Here is a 17,321-nt window from a genome sequence, read left to right as displayed (position 1 = left end):
GAATTTCGATTTTGGGATCGGTTTTCAAATTGGTCCCCAATGAGGCCCAAAGGGTCCAACTAAGTTTGATTATAACAAAAATTAAATTCAAGGGGTTCTTTGATATGCTGAATCTAAACATGTATTTAGATTTTTAATTTTTGGGCCCAGTTTTCAAGATGGTCCAAATCGGTGTCCAAAATTAAACTGTGTTTGATTTCAACACAAATTGAATATATGGGGTTCTTTGGTATGCTGAATCTAACAGTGTAATTAGATTTTTGATTTTGGGCTCTGTTTCAAAATTGATTCACATTGAGGTCCAAAGGGTCCAAAATTAAACTTTGTTTCCCTTCCCTAGATCTTCCATCAATTTCTTCATTTTCCATCAACACTTGATGGACAATTGATGGAAAGTTGGTGATACTTGATGGAATTCCATCCTAAACCAAAATAATCCATCAAAGGATGATGGAAATTAGGAATTTTATTTCCATCCGCATTCTTTAAATGGAAAAATTGATGGCATCTTTAACCCCTGATGGAAAATTGGATGGCATTTTTACCCTCTGATGGAAAATCTGATGGCATTTATTCCATATGATGGAAAATAGGATGGAAATGAAGGAAGTTTGATGGAAATTGGACTTTAACATTTTCTTTGATGGAAAGTGAGATGGAATTTGGACTTAGAATATTTTGTTGATGGAAAGTGTGATGGTATTTAAACTCTGTCATTTTGCTTGATGGAAAAAAACTTAGAAAATTTCAGCAAAATTGTGTCTGAAAATTTAACATCCCTTACTGAAGTAAAAAGTTTTCTATTATATTGGAGCAAACAAGTTTGTTTACAAGAAGTACTAGCAAGAAAGTTACATGTTGTTGCAGCTGTAACCTGTAACATAATCTCTCAATGTTACTGCAATAATATTTGTTCGTGAGAAAGTTGCAGTATTTTGCTGCAATGTTGCAAGAAAGAGTTTGTTTGCTAGAAAGTTGCAACAAACAATTTCCTAAACTGTGCAATACACTTATGATATATTGAAACAATTATTTCAAAAAGGATTTCAAGAATACTTTGGTTTTTATTTCAACCAGTGTAAACTTATTAAGTGTGACATATTATTTTTTGTTAAAATTACTTTTTGTCACTATTTATATGACTGTTCTGTAACCAATACTTTTATTTTTACATTTTCCATCAAATGATGTATACAACCCTTGCAGAAATAAATCCTGACAACTTTTATAATAAGGATATCTCTGAAAATATCCTGTTAGGCTATAAGTCCTTTTTTTAGGAAAAAACTTAATGGGAGAATTCCAGAAAATGTCAGGACTTTCAAATCAAGCAGCTTAAAACTGGGTGAATTCTCAGGATATCTCAAGACTTTCAAAAATCATATTATATAAACCAGAATATATCAGGACTTTTCGATCATCATTCATCCAACTTTCAGGACATTTACAAATTCTATCTGTATGGAAAAAAAAAAAAAAAAAAGTCCTGGATGATTCCTGGTATTGGGTCTTAAGAAAAAATATAATCTGTATTACAAATTCAACCAAATAAAAAAGAAAATCTTTGGGACTGAAATTAACTATTGTTTGTTAAATATATATATATATTCACATTCACATGAAGATAGTGTTCTAGCCATATTTAAACAGGGCAGGGTGCTCTAGTCAGAAAAATGACAATTTTATTCGTAAAATGTTATTGAAAAAAGGGCAATTAAACTAAAATAAAACTCAGGAACTAAGGTAAAATCAAGTTTCAGTTGAAGGGGAGTAATTAAATTCTAAACTTTTGGCACAATTTTTTATGTTTAGCTTTATAAAAATCTCGGGGTCATTAATAGTGACTAATAACATGTTCACACTGCAGCAGAAATGAAATATTTAGTGGCTTATGAATTTCATATAAGTTTTCCTGTTAGTTACTTTTTTTTTTATCTTTATCCTGTTAGTTACTCATCTTTGGTATTTTATGCAAACTTACAATAAACCAATTTGAATTATTATTTTAATGCACTTGATAGATCAATGAATGGAGGTGAAGATGAAAAAAACAATTTCCAAAATATTTATATTTTAAGTGTTTTCAGGTTAAAAATAATTCAAAGAAATATTCTAATATGCATTTGCATTCAATTTGTTTTATATTTATTTAATTACGGAAAAAAACCCATAAATTAACGAAATATATTGTGAAAAGGTGATAAAATAGGGGAAGTAACTCATTTTTTTTTTTTGGCAAACATTTTTGAAATAGACAAATTGTTTTTGACATAAAGCAAAGATTATTGGTGTTTAATTAACAATGTGTTTGACACCAAAGCTGTCAGGTGAAGCCATGCACTTAATGGGTCACTTAATTTTACAGTTTACACAGCTAGCTGAACTTCCTGTTCATGGAAGAATTACGAATTTCAGTTTGATCGTATTTCAAAGTAAGAAAAATGCCGAGATTTTCGCGATATAAACGGCAGGGAACTCGAGAAACGCCAACGACTGTTTTGCCAGACAAGCTGGGGCGTTTCTGATTTTCTCCCAAGTTCACATAAGTGCGTTTCTATTAATTATCAGATCAATGATCGACATCGTGAAACATAGGTTTCTCAACTTGTGTAAAATGTAAGCAAATCATGACCACATGTTTTTTGTAATTGTACTGAACAGTTCGACCCTAGAAAATACCGTTCTCGATAATGCGGCCAATAATTCATCCGCATGCACCCTGTGCTGATTAGATTAACGTTGTTTTTTTTGTTTTATTTAAAACTGGCCAGTTGTAATATTTTTATGCGACACCCTTGATCTAATTTCATAATACCGGTACGGGAACGGATCAACTTCTGGTCGATATAACATGGGGCGAGATTGTCACTTCGACGTTAGCGCACTTGAGAAATACGTCATTAAAATGTGATTACGCTGATATGGAGATCAAACTTGAAAGTCCGATGCTGGAAAATCAGATGCAGATGTTTTCAGATAAGTGCATTAAAAATTTAATTCAAAATGTGTATATTATGATTATAAATTATAATTTATTGAGGAACTATGATTTTTTTATTGTTTTTATTTGAGCAAATCAACATCAGAAAGTCTGAAATCATAAACTGAAAATGATATATTTATTTTTAACATGAGTTTTTGACAATGAATAATCTTGTCACATAACAGGCATAACTGGTAGACATGTAAAAAAATATTGAGTTGTGTGAATGGTTATTTGGTGAAAATAATAAGTCGCCGGTTTTTAATCTTCAGGGGAAAAAAAAAGGGGGAGGGTAATTAATTTGATTCCAAATGGCTTCCAATGTACTGTATAAACATGCAATAATATTTCTATTGAATTTATTGCTTCAAAACGTCTTGAACAATCGATTCTTTGTGGATTTTTTTTTTACTTTTAGGGGATTTAATGATTTTAAAATGGAGCTGCCAACTTTGATAGTAAACAGATTTCATGCAGATTCCAGTTACCTTTACTCAGCAGTACTAGTTGGAAGTACAGAGACAGCAAATTTAATTACAGAAAGGAGAAGAACTTAACATGTATCCTTTATATCTGATTTTTATTAAGCCAAAATTAATATATTGTTTGTTTCCCCAATCCCGACACCGCCAAGCCAGGTGTGGGTAGGTAGGTAGGGAAATAATTTTATTTTTTCCAAAAAGCTGGAACAATATCAGTCGATCTGGCAAGCCTGAAAATTGGAACTGAATAAAATAATATTTGACTTAGTCTTAGTTTTGACAATAAAATTTTATGAGTCGGACCCTTTTTTGCAGGGTCGTTAAGGATTGGGGAAACAGACAATATTTTATTTTAGGCCTTATAATATTTGAAACTGAACAGCGAGAATCGTTAAGCCATGGTGAACAATGTGTATCTAAATACAATTATTGAAATAAGACAATGAAATGCTTAAGGGTATTAGTGAACATGAGGAGGAGGGGGTGGGGAAGGGAACCATTTTGATTGGTAATTTAACAATCTAAGCAGCCATTAAAAATGGCCAACAAATTTGCTAGTAGTAAGTACTAGTATCTAATTTTGATGGGAGTTTAAGGATCTGACATTAAAATAAATACAAGTCAATTTTTTTTAATGGGAACTTGACAGCCATTTAAATAAGCTATTAAACACAGTGATCGGGAAGGACGTCCGCCTTGTGCCAATTGCCCTTTTCGACCAGAAATGGCGCATAGAGTGACAAATGTAAGCGCCCACGTCATGCACGTGGCGCACGATATTTTCCACTCCGTTTTGAAACATTTGATATCGTAAAATGGATTTCCGATTGTGTTTCGTGTCGCCATGTGTATGTACAAAACTGTGTAGTGTTACCGCCAATGATAGGAGCACCGCCTATATATATTTTTGGGACATCTCGGGTGTAAACATATTTTGGATTATATCTTTTGGTAAGTACAATGTATTAGAATTTCCACAATTTTGAATATATGTGCATGCTCTTTTAGTTCAAAGTAGTGACATTTAAAGTGTTTTATTAACTTTTAAGAGTCAAGAAAAAAAGAAGGTCATAGATTTATAAAAAGTATTAATAAGAAGATGTGGTATGCTTGCCAATGAGACAACTCTCCACAAGAGACCAAATGACACAAAAAATATGCATATACATATCATAAAATTGTGTAGGACATGAGTCATATTTTGTATCATTTTAAAACATTATTTTTTTAATAAAATAGTCATGATAGTACTTCTGAAAAAGTAATTTTGCTATAAAATTAGAGATCTGTGGTGTGACTGACAGTGACAATATGACATTTATATATCCACAAATGGTAAAATAATATATCTTTATATATACATGTATAGTATATACACTACCCACCAAAAGTATGATATAAAACAGGGGCAAGACCCATTATGTTATAGTACAATGATTATGAAAAACAAATATTAAACAAAAAATTATAATGATGATAATTTAGTACTGACATGAGGTTTAATGTATTGTACAGTTATATATCAGCTGCTGAACCAGGGTGGCAATTAAGTCAACATTAGGAGTAAGACTTATAAAACTTCTATGCAATAAGTTATGTAGCTCTAAAGCTCAGAAAGGGGGAGCCCCCCTTTCCTTAATCCACCTCTGAATATTAAATTTCTAGAAGGATTTGACACTCTTAGAAATTGACCCTGCAAGTGACACATTAATACAAATCTTTTCAAAAAGTGTTATTTTCATTTCATAATTTCAGAATTGACAACAAATGTAACTAACTAACTTTATATCTGTACAAATTCTTTTACTTTTATTTTGCAGAATTTGCCATCAACAAATTCAACTTTAAGGACAGCAAGTTCAATGGGACAATGAACGAAAAGATACACACATGTAACAGGACTACCTATAGACGACAGAGAACAAATATTGTTTTATTAAATCACAGAAAATGCCATAAATGGAAAGATTTTCTAAAGACATTCTCCTTACTCATCCATCAAATTCCATCTGATGGTCAATTCTCCATCAAGTTTCCATGCATTTTACATGTAATGGAAACATTCCATTGGTTTTCCATCTGATAGCAAAATTACCATCAGTTTTCCATCAGATGGCAAAAATACCATCAATTATCCATCAGATGGCAAAAATACCATCAATTCTCCATCAGATGGAAATTATGCCATCAATTTTCCATCATCATGAACACAAATTCCATCAAACCTTTTCCATCAACCATTTTCCAGCATTGATGGAAAGTTGATGGAAAGTTGTTCCAATACTCCATCAACATGATGGAATGTGATGGCATTTTTTCCATCACAAAATTCCATCATGTTTGATGGAAAATCTAGGGAAGGGTAGATTTCATCAAAAATTGAAATCTTGCAATTGGGGTTCTTTGATATGCTGATTCTATGTAATCTATGTATTTAGATGTTGGATATTGGACCATAATAGGTACATGTCCAATTTCAAATTATTTCAGTACTTAGACCACATCCATTCTTTGTCAGAAACTATGCTATGTCAAATATTAAACAGAATCCAAATTCAAGAGATGTATTGCACAATTAATAGAAATTGTAAGTTGAGTCATAGTTAAAAGTAGATACAGCATCAAATCTAATTTTAGAGAAGAAATTATGTATAAATATAGTTTGAAATTTACTGTTCATTATTAGATATTTTGAAAAATAATTAGAGGTAAGTTTTATAGATTTTTTAAAGACTTTGTATTAATGAGGAACGATGATATTTTGGAAATTTATTTTTCATTTTTTTAAGAACTTTGTTGTAGGTTTGTTTGTTATTCTGTATTGATTAATTTTCAGAATGCTATATATATTTTTTTTGATGAAGCAAACCCCTTTGAAAACTTAGCTATTATTGTATATTTATAAATGAATAAATATTCAATAAATATAATTAAATTCTTGGTGTACTTGGATATGCTGAATCTAACCAAGTATTTAGATTTTGGATATTGGACCATAATAGGAACAAGTCCAATTTCAGTTTTTTAACCACATTCATTCTGTGTCAGAAACCTATGCTGTATCAAATATTAAATCACAATCCAAGGTCAGAGCTGTATCAAGCTTGAATGTAGAGTCTGTAATTGCCCCACCTGTTGAAGTGTTCAGGGTTGACCTCTGCGGTCGTATCAAGCTGCACCTGAAGGAGCTTTTTTTTAGCAAGAAATAGCCTGGAAAACCTTGTTTGTAAATGCCAGAGACACAATTTCCCTTTATGGTGAAACATTATGTCAGAATATATTCCTAATGCAAAATTGTTATGCAGATATCCTGCTGTATATCAAATTTATTGACGATAAAAAAGTTAACAGTATTCATTTGCTTTAAATTTTATGCCCTACAGTAGGTTTGTTGTGCTTAAGGATGTTTGCTACTTTATTTCAAAATAACAAGCTTTTAAAAAGACTGTTATAAATTGATAGTATATAAATAAATGAACTAAAAAAGCATAAAAAAATGAAGGGTCTGTGTGTGCTTGTTTTCGAGATATAAGACCTAGAAAATTTGGTGGGAAATGATTCTCTCTAGATTTTTCATGCATTTAACATTGGCACCTTTTTTCTTTCAAAAACTAAGCAAAAACATAACCAGGATTTTATAATATTTTCAAATATGGCATTTTAAACAATATGTATGAATCAAATTTTGAAAAGAAAAGTGTGGTTAGCGGGCAAAATTTTTTAATGGCTTTACATGGATAAAACTAGAGGATTCCGAATATCTTGCAAAAATTCAAAAACAAGAGGAGCGAACATCCTTAAATATACAGCATGTTTGTTTTCCTTTGTAAATAGTAACAAAATTTAAAATTCACATAGCCAATTTGAAGACATTAGTGATTTTCCGTGAATTTTTTATTCTTATTATCAACAGCAACATCATGGAAACAACGCATAAAATTTGGATGCATTATCTGCTCTTGCTACTGTATCTTATGAACTTAACACAATACAATTTTCAATTATAAGTTCATGATGTAAAATGAAAGCAATTTTTCAACCCTCTCAGTGCTCATAATCAATTTGATTTTCCTTTCAGACTCAACACCGTGTATATAACACAGATTCTCGAAGAAATAGTGTGATGGAGGATCAAGTTGCAGATCCAAGTAGAAGTTTTACCTCTCAACAACTACCTTATGACAAGTAAGGTTTTAATGTTGCAATCTAAATGTTTCAGAATCTAAACGACTATGGGTAAACTCATTGGTTGAATTTCCATTGTTTTGGATGTTTTCAACCAATCATAATGATTTAGTGTACATGTTTGAAAATATTACCCAGAATGCATTAGATTCTGAAATGGTGAATTGTTTTCCTTCATTTTGTAACATTGTGTGTGTATGTCTTGTGTTTGCTGTTTACTAGAAGTATATAAAAATAGAAACCCATCATTTATATGATTTGCCTATGTAATTTTTATGCCCCCACCGTATTGGAGGGGGCATTAAGTTTTACCCTTGTCCGTCTGTACGTCCATACGTTCCAAAGTAGGGATCTGTTCTCTAACTTAAGTTTGCCTCAACCAAATGTTATGAAACTTATACACAATGCTTATTACCACAAGACACAGATTAAGTTTGAATTTTGGTGGCGTCACTTTTACCGTTCTAGTGTTATGCCCCTTTACAAATGGAAAAATTGCTGAATTTTCTTCGTTTTCGTTCTTTAACTTAAGTTTGCCTCAACCAAATGTCATGAAACTTATACAAAATGCTTATTACCACAAAACACAGACTAAGTTTGAGTTTTGGTGGTGTCACTTTTACCATTCTAGAGTTATGCCCCTTTACAAATGAAAAAAATGCTGAATTTTTATTTCCGTTCTCTAACTTGAGTTTGCCTCAACCAAATGTCATGAAACGTATAACACAGATGAAGTTTGAATTTTGGTGGCATCACTTTTACCGTTCTAGAGTTATGCCCATTTACAAATGGAATAATTGTTGAATTTTTTGTTTCTGTTGTCTAACTTTAGTTTGCCTCAACCAAATGTTACGAAACTTATACACAATGCTTATAATCAGAAAACTCAGATCAAGTACAAATTTGGGTAGTGTCACTTTTACCGTTCTTGAGTTATGTACCTTTATACCGTTATATGCAAGCGGGGGCACCATTTGTGTCCCATGGACACATTCCCTATTTATTTTTCCCAAATAGGACAGTTTTCTAAACAACTTGGTTTTGACTTTTGTACTGTGAAATAAAATAAAGAATATAGTTGAGTACCAGTTAAGGAAGGACAATAAAAAAAAATAGGTCAAAAGAAAAATGTGTTGTGTTTAAGGGACTCAACAGACTGTTTTCTTTAACAACTCTGTCCTGTTACAACATATTTATTTTTAAGCCCCAGCTGTAGTGGAGGGGGCATTAAGTTTTACCCTTGTCCGTCCATACTTACGTACGTCCAAAAGTTGGTTTCCGTTCTCTAACTTTAGTTTGCCTCAACCAAATGTTATGAAACTTATAGAAAATGCTTATTACCACAAAACACAGATCAAGTTTGAATTTTGGTGGCGTCACTTAAACCGTTCTAGAGTAATCGCCCCTTTACGTATGGAAAAATTGCTGAATTTTTTATTCCGTTCTCTAACTTTAGTTTGCCTCAACCAAATGTTATGAAACTTATACACAATGCTTATTACCACAAAACACAGATCAAGTTTGAATTTTGGTGGTGTCACTTCAACCGTTCTAGAGTTATGCCCCTTTACAATGGAAAAATTGCTGAATTTTTTATTCCGTTCTCTAACTTTAGTTTGCCTCAACCAAATGTTATGAAACTTATAGAAAATGCTTATTACCACAAAACACAGATCAAGTTTGAATTTTGGTGGCGTCACTTAAACCATTCTAGAGTAATCGCCCCTTTAACCGTTCTAGAGTAATCGCCCCTTTACAAATGGAAAAATTGCTGAATTTTTCGTTTCTGTTCTCTAACTTTAGTTTGCCTCAACCAAATGTTATGAAACTTATACACAATGCTTATTACCACAAAATACAGATCAAGTTTGAATTTTGGTGGTGTCACTTCAACCGTTCTAGAGTTATGCCCCTTTACAATGGAAAAATTGCTGAATTTTTTGTTTCCGTTCTTTTACTTAAGTTAGCCTCAACTAAATGCTATGAAACTTTTACACAATGATTATTACCACAAAATACCGATTTGAATTTTGGTGGTGTCACTTTAACTGTTCTAGAGTTATGCCCCTTCACAAATGGGAAAATTGCTGATTTTTTTGTTTCCGTTCTTTTACTAAAGTTAGCCTCAACCAAATGCTATGAAACTTATACACAATTCGTATTACTACAAAATACAGATCAAGTTTGAATTTTGGTGGTGTCAATTTTACGGTTCTAGAGTTATGCCCCTTTACAAAGGGAAAAATTACTGAATTTTTCGTTTCCGTCCTCTAACTTAAGTTTGCCTCAACCAAATGTTATGAAACTTATACACAATACTTATCACCACAAAACTCAGATCAAGTACAAATTTGGGTAGAGTCACTCTGACCGTTCTTTTATTTGTTTTTGTCCATTACAACTCAACCAAATATTCAGTCTTTTTTTCAAATTTTCATTAGCATTATTGTTGATACACATCTCCATTGGGTGTGTCCAATGTATAGTTTCATCATATTCTGACAAGGTAAAATAACTGTCTTCAGACAATCATAACTTTTGATCCACTTGATGTATATCAATGATACTTGGCATGAGTGTTACTCATTACAAGATGTTAAGAAAACCTTTATCATTAAAATCTTGTAAGGTATTCATGTAATAACAAGTACATAACTTGATGGAAGATTTTTGTTCTCAGTAATACTTGTATTAAGAATCTTTGGTATTATGAACATTGTCAAAAGCTGTGTGTGTGTGAGGAATAAATTTGTGAAAATTCACTATCATACTGCTTCAAATCATATCAGAGCTATTGAAATTTGTGTAGGGTTTGTTGTACCCTGTTACTGATACAACATTTTTCTCATTTAAGTACTTTATATATTACTCCAGATTTCCACTGGTCCCCATCAGAATTTGCTGATCAGCTTCAATAGATTTCAACAATTTTCAACAGCTCTTTACTTCCATCATAAATTTGTTCCTAAAGTTAGTTCATTAGTTTTGTGTGTATGTATTACATGTAAATTGTTGTCTTTCAAGCAGCATTGATTTGAGGTAACATATCAGTGTATAAATTTTATCATCTGTTAGACAGTTCATCTCTAGCTGTCAGATGCTTTTTTTTGTTGATGTTCTGCTTTGTACCATTTCTACGTGGCATTCAATGAGTTTAACATAGAAGAACCATTTTGGTTTTTTTTTGGCCTAACCATTAAGTTTTATAAATTTGTATAGAGTTTGAAAGATGAATGCATTCAGCAATACTTAACTAATATAGTTCAAGTAGTTAGGAAGTAATTGAGATTTAAAAGCATAAAAAGTTAGATGTGAATATTTTTTTTCTTCAAAAAATAGGACCAGTGTATCAGACAGAGATCATCTAACTGTCACTGCTAGGTTCAATTGCACACATCATACATTACTAGTATCATATAAAATTACTGTAATGAAGTATAAAAAATATTTTAGCTGTTACATTTATTGTATGAAGTTAAAAGTTAAAAGATTTATTATCTGTTTATAATGTGAAGGAAATAGGGAAAAAGAAGAGAGCATTTTAAAATTACCTGTTTAAAAAAACATAAAAGTCCATTAGACTCTGAACACTTTTTCAAAAGGTCTGTTAGAAAAAAAAATTTCACCTGGGCTTGCCCCCTTTTCAACTGTAAATACTTCATTTTGAATCAACTGCCATGTTTAACAAACACCCAATGGGGAAATTTTTGAACATTGTTGATTGTTAAGGATAGACATAGACTTACATGTTCTACTCAATAATCAATACCATATAGTTTCTAACTACTAATATGTAATATGTATCAGATGAAATCTTTTATTAACTAAGCTGCTGCTTCTGTGTTTCAATCAGACCTTTATTTCTTAATGTTTTACCAATGTTTGCTTTAATTCTACATCATACTTTAAATTGTCTTATTTCTATTGATTGTCATTGGCTACTGTATTCTCTGCCAGCTTCTATTAAATGTTGTTTTATTTGTTTCCTGATGGAGAAGCCAACCAGGAAGTAAAGTTTGTTATTTCAGAATCAAATGAATTGGTTAATTATCCAGGGTGTCTAATCAGTAGGAAGTATACCAAAGGGGGATTTAAAAGAAATATCATGTATCATGATGTTTTAATTTCATTTTGATGTCTGAGCAATGAAAGAACAATCATATCAATAGCTATTGTGTTAATTTACTCTCTATGCCACAATAAAAAATCATTATTTTAAATTAGGTTGAGATTCTTTTGTTTCTTGCCATAATTTAATCTAAAAAATTCTACTTGTAAAATGAAATAAGTACATTGTAGCTAGATATCACTTCAATACTCAATTGATAGGGGGTGCCACTGGGGTTCTGTTACCCCACCCTTTTCATATAATTCAGATTTTAAAAATGTATACCTTTTCAAATATTGTGTAGGTAAAAATGTAACCTTTTCCCATATTGGTTAGGTTTCTGGGTCCAGGAGCGAACTAGAATCATATTCTGGCAAAATCGAGACAATATCACCTTTGTTCAGAGCTCAGATCTGAGTCTCAGATTCCTTATTAATGTTTACTTACAGCGAAACTTTCGGCTGTGAAGAAATTACAGGGCTTTTCATATAAGTAATGGGAACTTTATTGACCTTATTATATATTTCTGATAGTTTTCCCTACCTATTCACATATTTGCAAGCTGGATATTGTGACCTATTCCAGCAGCACATCCTATCACCTTGTATATAGGAAGTGCCTCCTCACCCCCCGAGTGAAGAAAAACTTGTGTGTGTGGGGTGGGGGTTAATTTTCGTTTATTTCAGCATCACTTAAAATTCTCCAAATATCCCCCTCATCAATAGTTTCAGAATTAGTTTCTTATTGTTGGAAGCACAGATTTAACTCCTGCACAAAATGTCTATAATGAATATTTTTTAAACATATGAATAGATATGGGGTATACATCAATGAGACAGCTACCCAAAAACAAAAAAGATATCTGGAGGTCAACATACAATATCAAAATTTCATTTTTGTGTGTTTTTCTAACACAAACAATACAGATGTTTGTGATATAAAAAGTCTACTCTATATAAAGCTTAATTATACCCCACGCAACGAGTTGCGGTGGGTATAATGTTTTTGACCCATCCGTCCGTCAGTCCGTCAGTCTGTCAGTCCGTCAGTCCGTCAGTCCGTCAGTCCTGTTTCTTGTCATCGCAACTCCTCTCAAACCACACAACAGAATTTCACGAAACCTTTTTAGATAATAAGGACATACTATGTAGTTGTGCATATCGACAGAAAATTGTGATTCAATTTTTTTTCTAGGAGTTACACCCCTTTGAACTTATTTACTTTAATGTACTACTGCAACAGTTTGTCATCGCAAGTCCTCTGATACCACACAACAGAATTTCATGAAAATTTTTAGATAATAAGGACATACTATGTAGATGTGCATATCGACAGGAAATTACGGTTCAATTTTTTTTCTAGGAGTTACGCCCCTTTGAACTTATTTGCTTCAATGTACTACTGCAACAGTTTGTCATCGCAACTCCTCTGATACCACACAACAGAATTTCATGAAACCTTTTTAGATAATAAGGACATACTATGTAGATGTGCATATCGACAGGAAATTACGGTTCAATTTTTTTTCTAGGAGTTACGTCCCTTTGAACTTATGTGCTTCAATGTACTACTGCAACAGTTTGTCATCGCAACTCCTCAGATACCACACAACAGAATTTCATGAAACCTTTTTAGATAATAAGGACAAACTATGTAGATGTGCATATCGACAGGAAATTACGGTTCAATTTTTTTTCTAGGAGTTACGCCCCTTTGAACTTATGTGCTTCAATGTACTACTGCAACAGTTTGTCATCGCAACTCCTCAGATACCACACAACAGAATTTCATGAAACCTTTTTAGATAATAAGGACATACTATGTAGATGTGCATATCGACAGGAAATTACGGTTCAATTTTTTTTCTAGGAGTTACGCCACTTTGAACAATTTTGCTTCAATGTACTTCTGCAATAGTTTGTCATCGCAACTCCTCTGAAACCACACAACATAATTTCATGAAACTTTGTAGATAATGAGGACATACTATGTAGATGTGCATATTGACAGGAAATTATGATTCCTTTTTTTCTCTTATACAATTTTTTTTTCTTACACATATTTTATTTCTCCAATGACAATGTGGGGACGTGGGGTATGTGAGCGGGGCTCACTAAGGTTCTTTAATTTTATATGTTATATTCATTTCAACATGTTTGAAATCAATAAAGACAGCCTCATCTTCAGCTGTTGCACATCTAATTGAAACAACTAAACTACACCCAAAACATTATGATGTTAAAGAAAACAGAAAAATCAAAGTAAGGAAATAAATGAAGATGATCATGCAGCTCATTGAAGTACCTATTAATACATCAATAAAAGTTTGAAGAAATTTTTCGTTGTCAAACATAACACAGTTTTTCAAAAGACATTAAGGATGTCTAGATCAGAGATGCTATAACCATTTAGGCTGTTTTGTAATGAAACCACCCTGACTCAAACATTTAAAATGATTTAAACTAGATGAAAGTTTGCTGTTGAAAATTAAAATAAAGATATTTTTACAAATGAAGTCTTTTTTGGTAGCCAATGAATTATAAAGCATCATCAGTATTTAAAAACAAGAATAAGCATGCAAGATTGAAATATTTGTCAGTAACCAATGTCCCTTGATTATCTTACTTACAAATTGTATGAGTAGAATTGAATCTTATATTGTATGAAAAGTGTCACAGGAGCAGGCATGGGGTAATCGTAATCAGCTGTAATCGATTACATTTTTCACTGTACAAATGTAATCACATGTAATCAGTAATCAAGCAATTTCTTATTACAAGTAATCGTAATTTAATTGATTGCAATGTAAAAATCAGGTGTAATCATGATTACTTTTAGATTACTTTTAGCTTACATTCATATGAATGACAGAAGTAACAAGAACTCAATAAACATTTGGTCAGAAATGTATTTGAGATGTGCTGTACACGTGTATATTCTCTAATTCTTACCTGATTTATCCTTTTCCTGCGATGACCTGTTGATTATGTTTATTTAATCAATGTGTGGTTCGTTTGATCTCAGTTATTTGTTGGTCAAAATTCGATTATAAATTTTCTTGCTTTCCTCTGAATTTCTTTTTCTGATGACGTCACATAGAAAGAAAACATCTTTTTGGAGATCATTTGAAAAGAAGGAATAAGTTTGCCTGCATATTGTATAAGAATTATAAAAGAAACAGATTCCACCACCAAATCTTGTGAAATACGATATTTATTCACTCTCAACAGTTAAATTTTAGATATTCAAAACGCTCTGCGAGGTCTTGTGTTTTAAATTTGAAAATTTAACTGTCTCAATGGGATAAATATCGTGTCACACTCATTGCAGTGGTAGAATCGATATGTATAGGTTGAAAATTATCTTAATTCACAATCACATATATAAAATGCATTAAAATATCTCCAGGGCAAATAAACTGTACACAGATTATGATATTGATGTGGAGGGCACAATCATTATTCTATGGGCAATTTAATTCCTACATGCAAAGTTACTGCATTAAAAACACAACAATAACAACTTGCAAACAAATCCACTTTACAGTTAGTTTCATTATAAATCTTGAGAAATATGAGCGTTGCTTGCCAAATCTTTTTAATAAATAACAGCCTCAATGGAAAAAAACCAGACAAGTTACAAAAAATTAAAGAAAAGTATTAAAAAGTATTAAAAGGTGAGAAGCTAATATCTTTAAGACATCTTGACTTAAACATTTGAAGTGAATTGGACACTATTATTAAGGAGGTTGGTAAATGGTTATTTTAGTGCAGCTTGTTTACCAGTTATTTTACAACCTTTAAGTGGGTAAAAAGTTTATTATACCTTATTCAACTCTTCCCTCATGACTTTAGTACCTACTTATGACACAAGACTTAACCGGTTAAGTTGGAATTTTCGATGTTTTCACTTTTACTGTTCCAGAGTTTAGTTAAAGTACTTGATTCAAAATATTTTGGTTTCGAGATATTTATAACACTTTCACTTCTGAATTTTATAGAGAACCCATTTTTGAAATAAAATTGAAATTTTAATGGAATTTTTTAGACCACTGAACAAAATCATCATCTCTCAGTTGCTGCTGGCAGAGATTTCTGTGAGCAAAAGATCACCTCTTTTTTTGTCATCTGCGCAACATAGAAATACCTGGCATCCATCCGTCCATCCAGTCTTGTTAGCCCTCTCACGTGAACAATTCTTGCCAGATTTTAATAAAACTTATAACATAGGTTGGAAAATCAGTGCCGATCAATCGTTTTTAAAATAGTTATGCTCCTTGAATATTAATTATATGGAAAATTGAATTGTTAGCGCTCTCATGTGTACAATTCTTGCCAGATTTATCAAATTTATATCAAAGGTTTATATCAGCAATGCTGTGGATAATTTCGAAAATAAGTGCCAATGAAATATTTTTAAAAGAGTTATGCCCCTTGGAAACACAGGGGACATTGGAATTCTGTTCTTTTATTAATTCTGAAAATAATCACATATTCTTAAAATCAGCATGGGTGAAAACACTAATCAATGATACCAGGCTTATAATTTTGTATGCCAGTCCAGTGTGTCATCTACAAAAGACTAATCAGTGTTGAAATGAAGAAGAAATGTTTTTCTTTAGTTAAGTGCAATAATTTTTCTACGTGTACTAATTTTTATTGATAGGTATAAGGTAAAGGAAAATAATATTTTGATTTTGCACCAATATATGGTAAATAATCTTTAAAAGTTGGGGCTATATAGCAATCCCCTCGTTCATGCAGCAATGGCAGCGGCATCGTAAACTAACTACTTAAAAGCTTTATATTTTAGAAGCTGGAAGACTTGGATGCTTCATACTTTGTATATAGATGCCTTATGTTATGAAGTTTCCATCTGTCATATGTCCATTGTCCTTGACCTCATTTTCAAGTTTCAGTGACTTATATATCTTGAAAAAAAGTTAATTTTTTGTAATGTTAATTTCTCTCTTATTATGAGTAATAGGATAACTATATTAAGTATGCGCGTACCTTTGCAATGTCCTCATGCCTGTCAGACAGTTTTCATCTGACCTCGACCTCATTTTATGGATCAGTGAGCAAGGTTAAGTTTTCATGGTCAAGTCCATATATCAGATACTATAAGCAATAGGTCCATTATGTTTGGTGTATGGATTGATTGTAAGGTGTACATGTCCAACTGGCAGGTGTCATCTGACCTTGACCTCATTTTCATGGTTCAGTGGTTAAAGTTAAGTTTTTGTGTTTTGGTCTTTTTATGCCCATGTCGTAGCGGAGGGGGCATTAAGTTTTACCCTTGTCCATCTGTACGTCTGTCCCTCCGTACGTCCCAAAGTTGGTTTCCGTTCTTTAACTTTAGTTTGCCTCAACCAAATGTTATGAAACTTATACACAATGCTCATTACTATAAAATACAGATCAAGTTTGAAATTGGGTGGCGTCATTTTTACCGTTCTTGAGTTATGCCCCTTTCTAAACATAAAAGTTGCTGAATTTTTCGTTTCCGTTCTCTTACTTTAGTTTGCCTCCACCAAATGTTATGAAACTTATACACAATGCTT

At 32.1% G+C, this 17,321-nt stretch overlaps 1 protein-coding gene across 3 annotated transcripts in view; it reads left to right on the top strand.

The window, feature by feature from the left end:
* Nucleotides 1-17,321, top strand: part of LOC127719798 (uncharacterized) — a 67,140-nt gene that overhangs the window by 32,601 nt on the left and 17,218 nt on the right. For all 3 annotated transcript variants that reach the window (XM_052226079.1, XM_052226100.1, XM_052226089.1), the window contains exon 3: nt 7,544-7,650. In XM_052226079.1, coding sequence (XP_052082039.1) covers nt 7,544-7,650 — 107 coding nt within the window. The remainder of the gene's footprint in view (nt 1-7,543; nt 7,651-17,321) is intronic.

This window comes from Mytilus californianus, unplaced genomic scaffold, assembly GCF_021869535.1.
Source record: "Mytilus californianus isolate M0D057914Y unplaced genomic scaffold, xbMytCali1.0.p SCAF_1, whole genome shotgun sequence".
NCBI classification, from domain to species: domain Eukaryota; kingdom Metazoa; phylum Mollusca; class Bivalvia; order Mytilida; family Mytilidae; genus Mytilus; species Mytilus californianus.
Note: the sequence above shows the minus strand (reverse complement) of the source record. Positions and strands in the feature narration are given on the sequence as shown.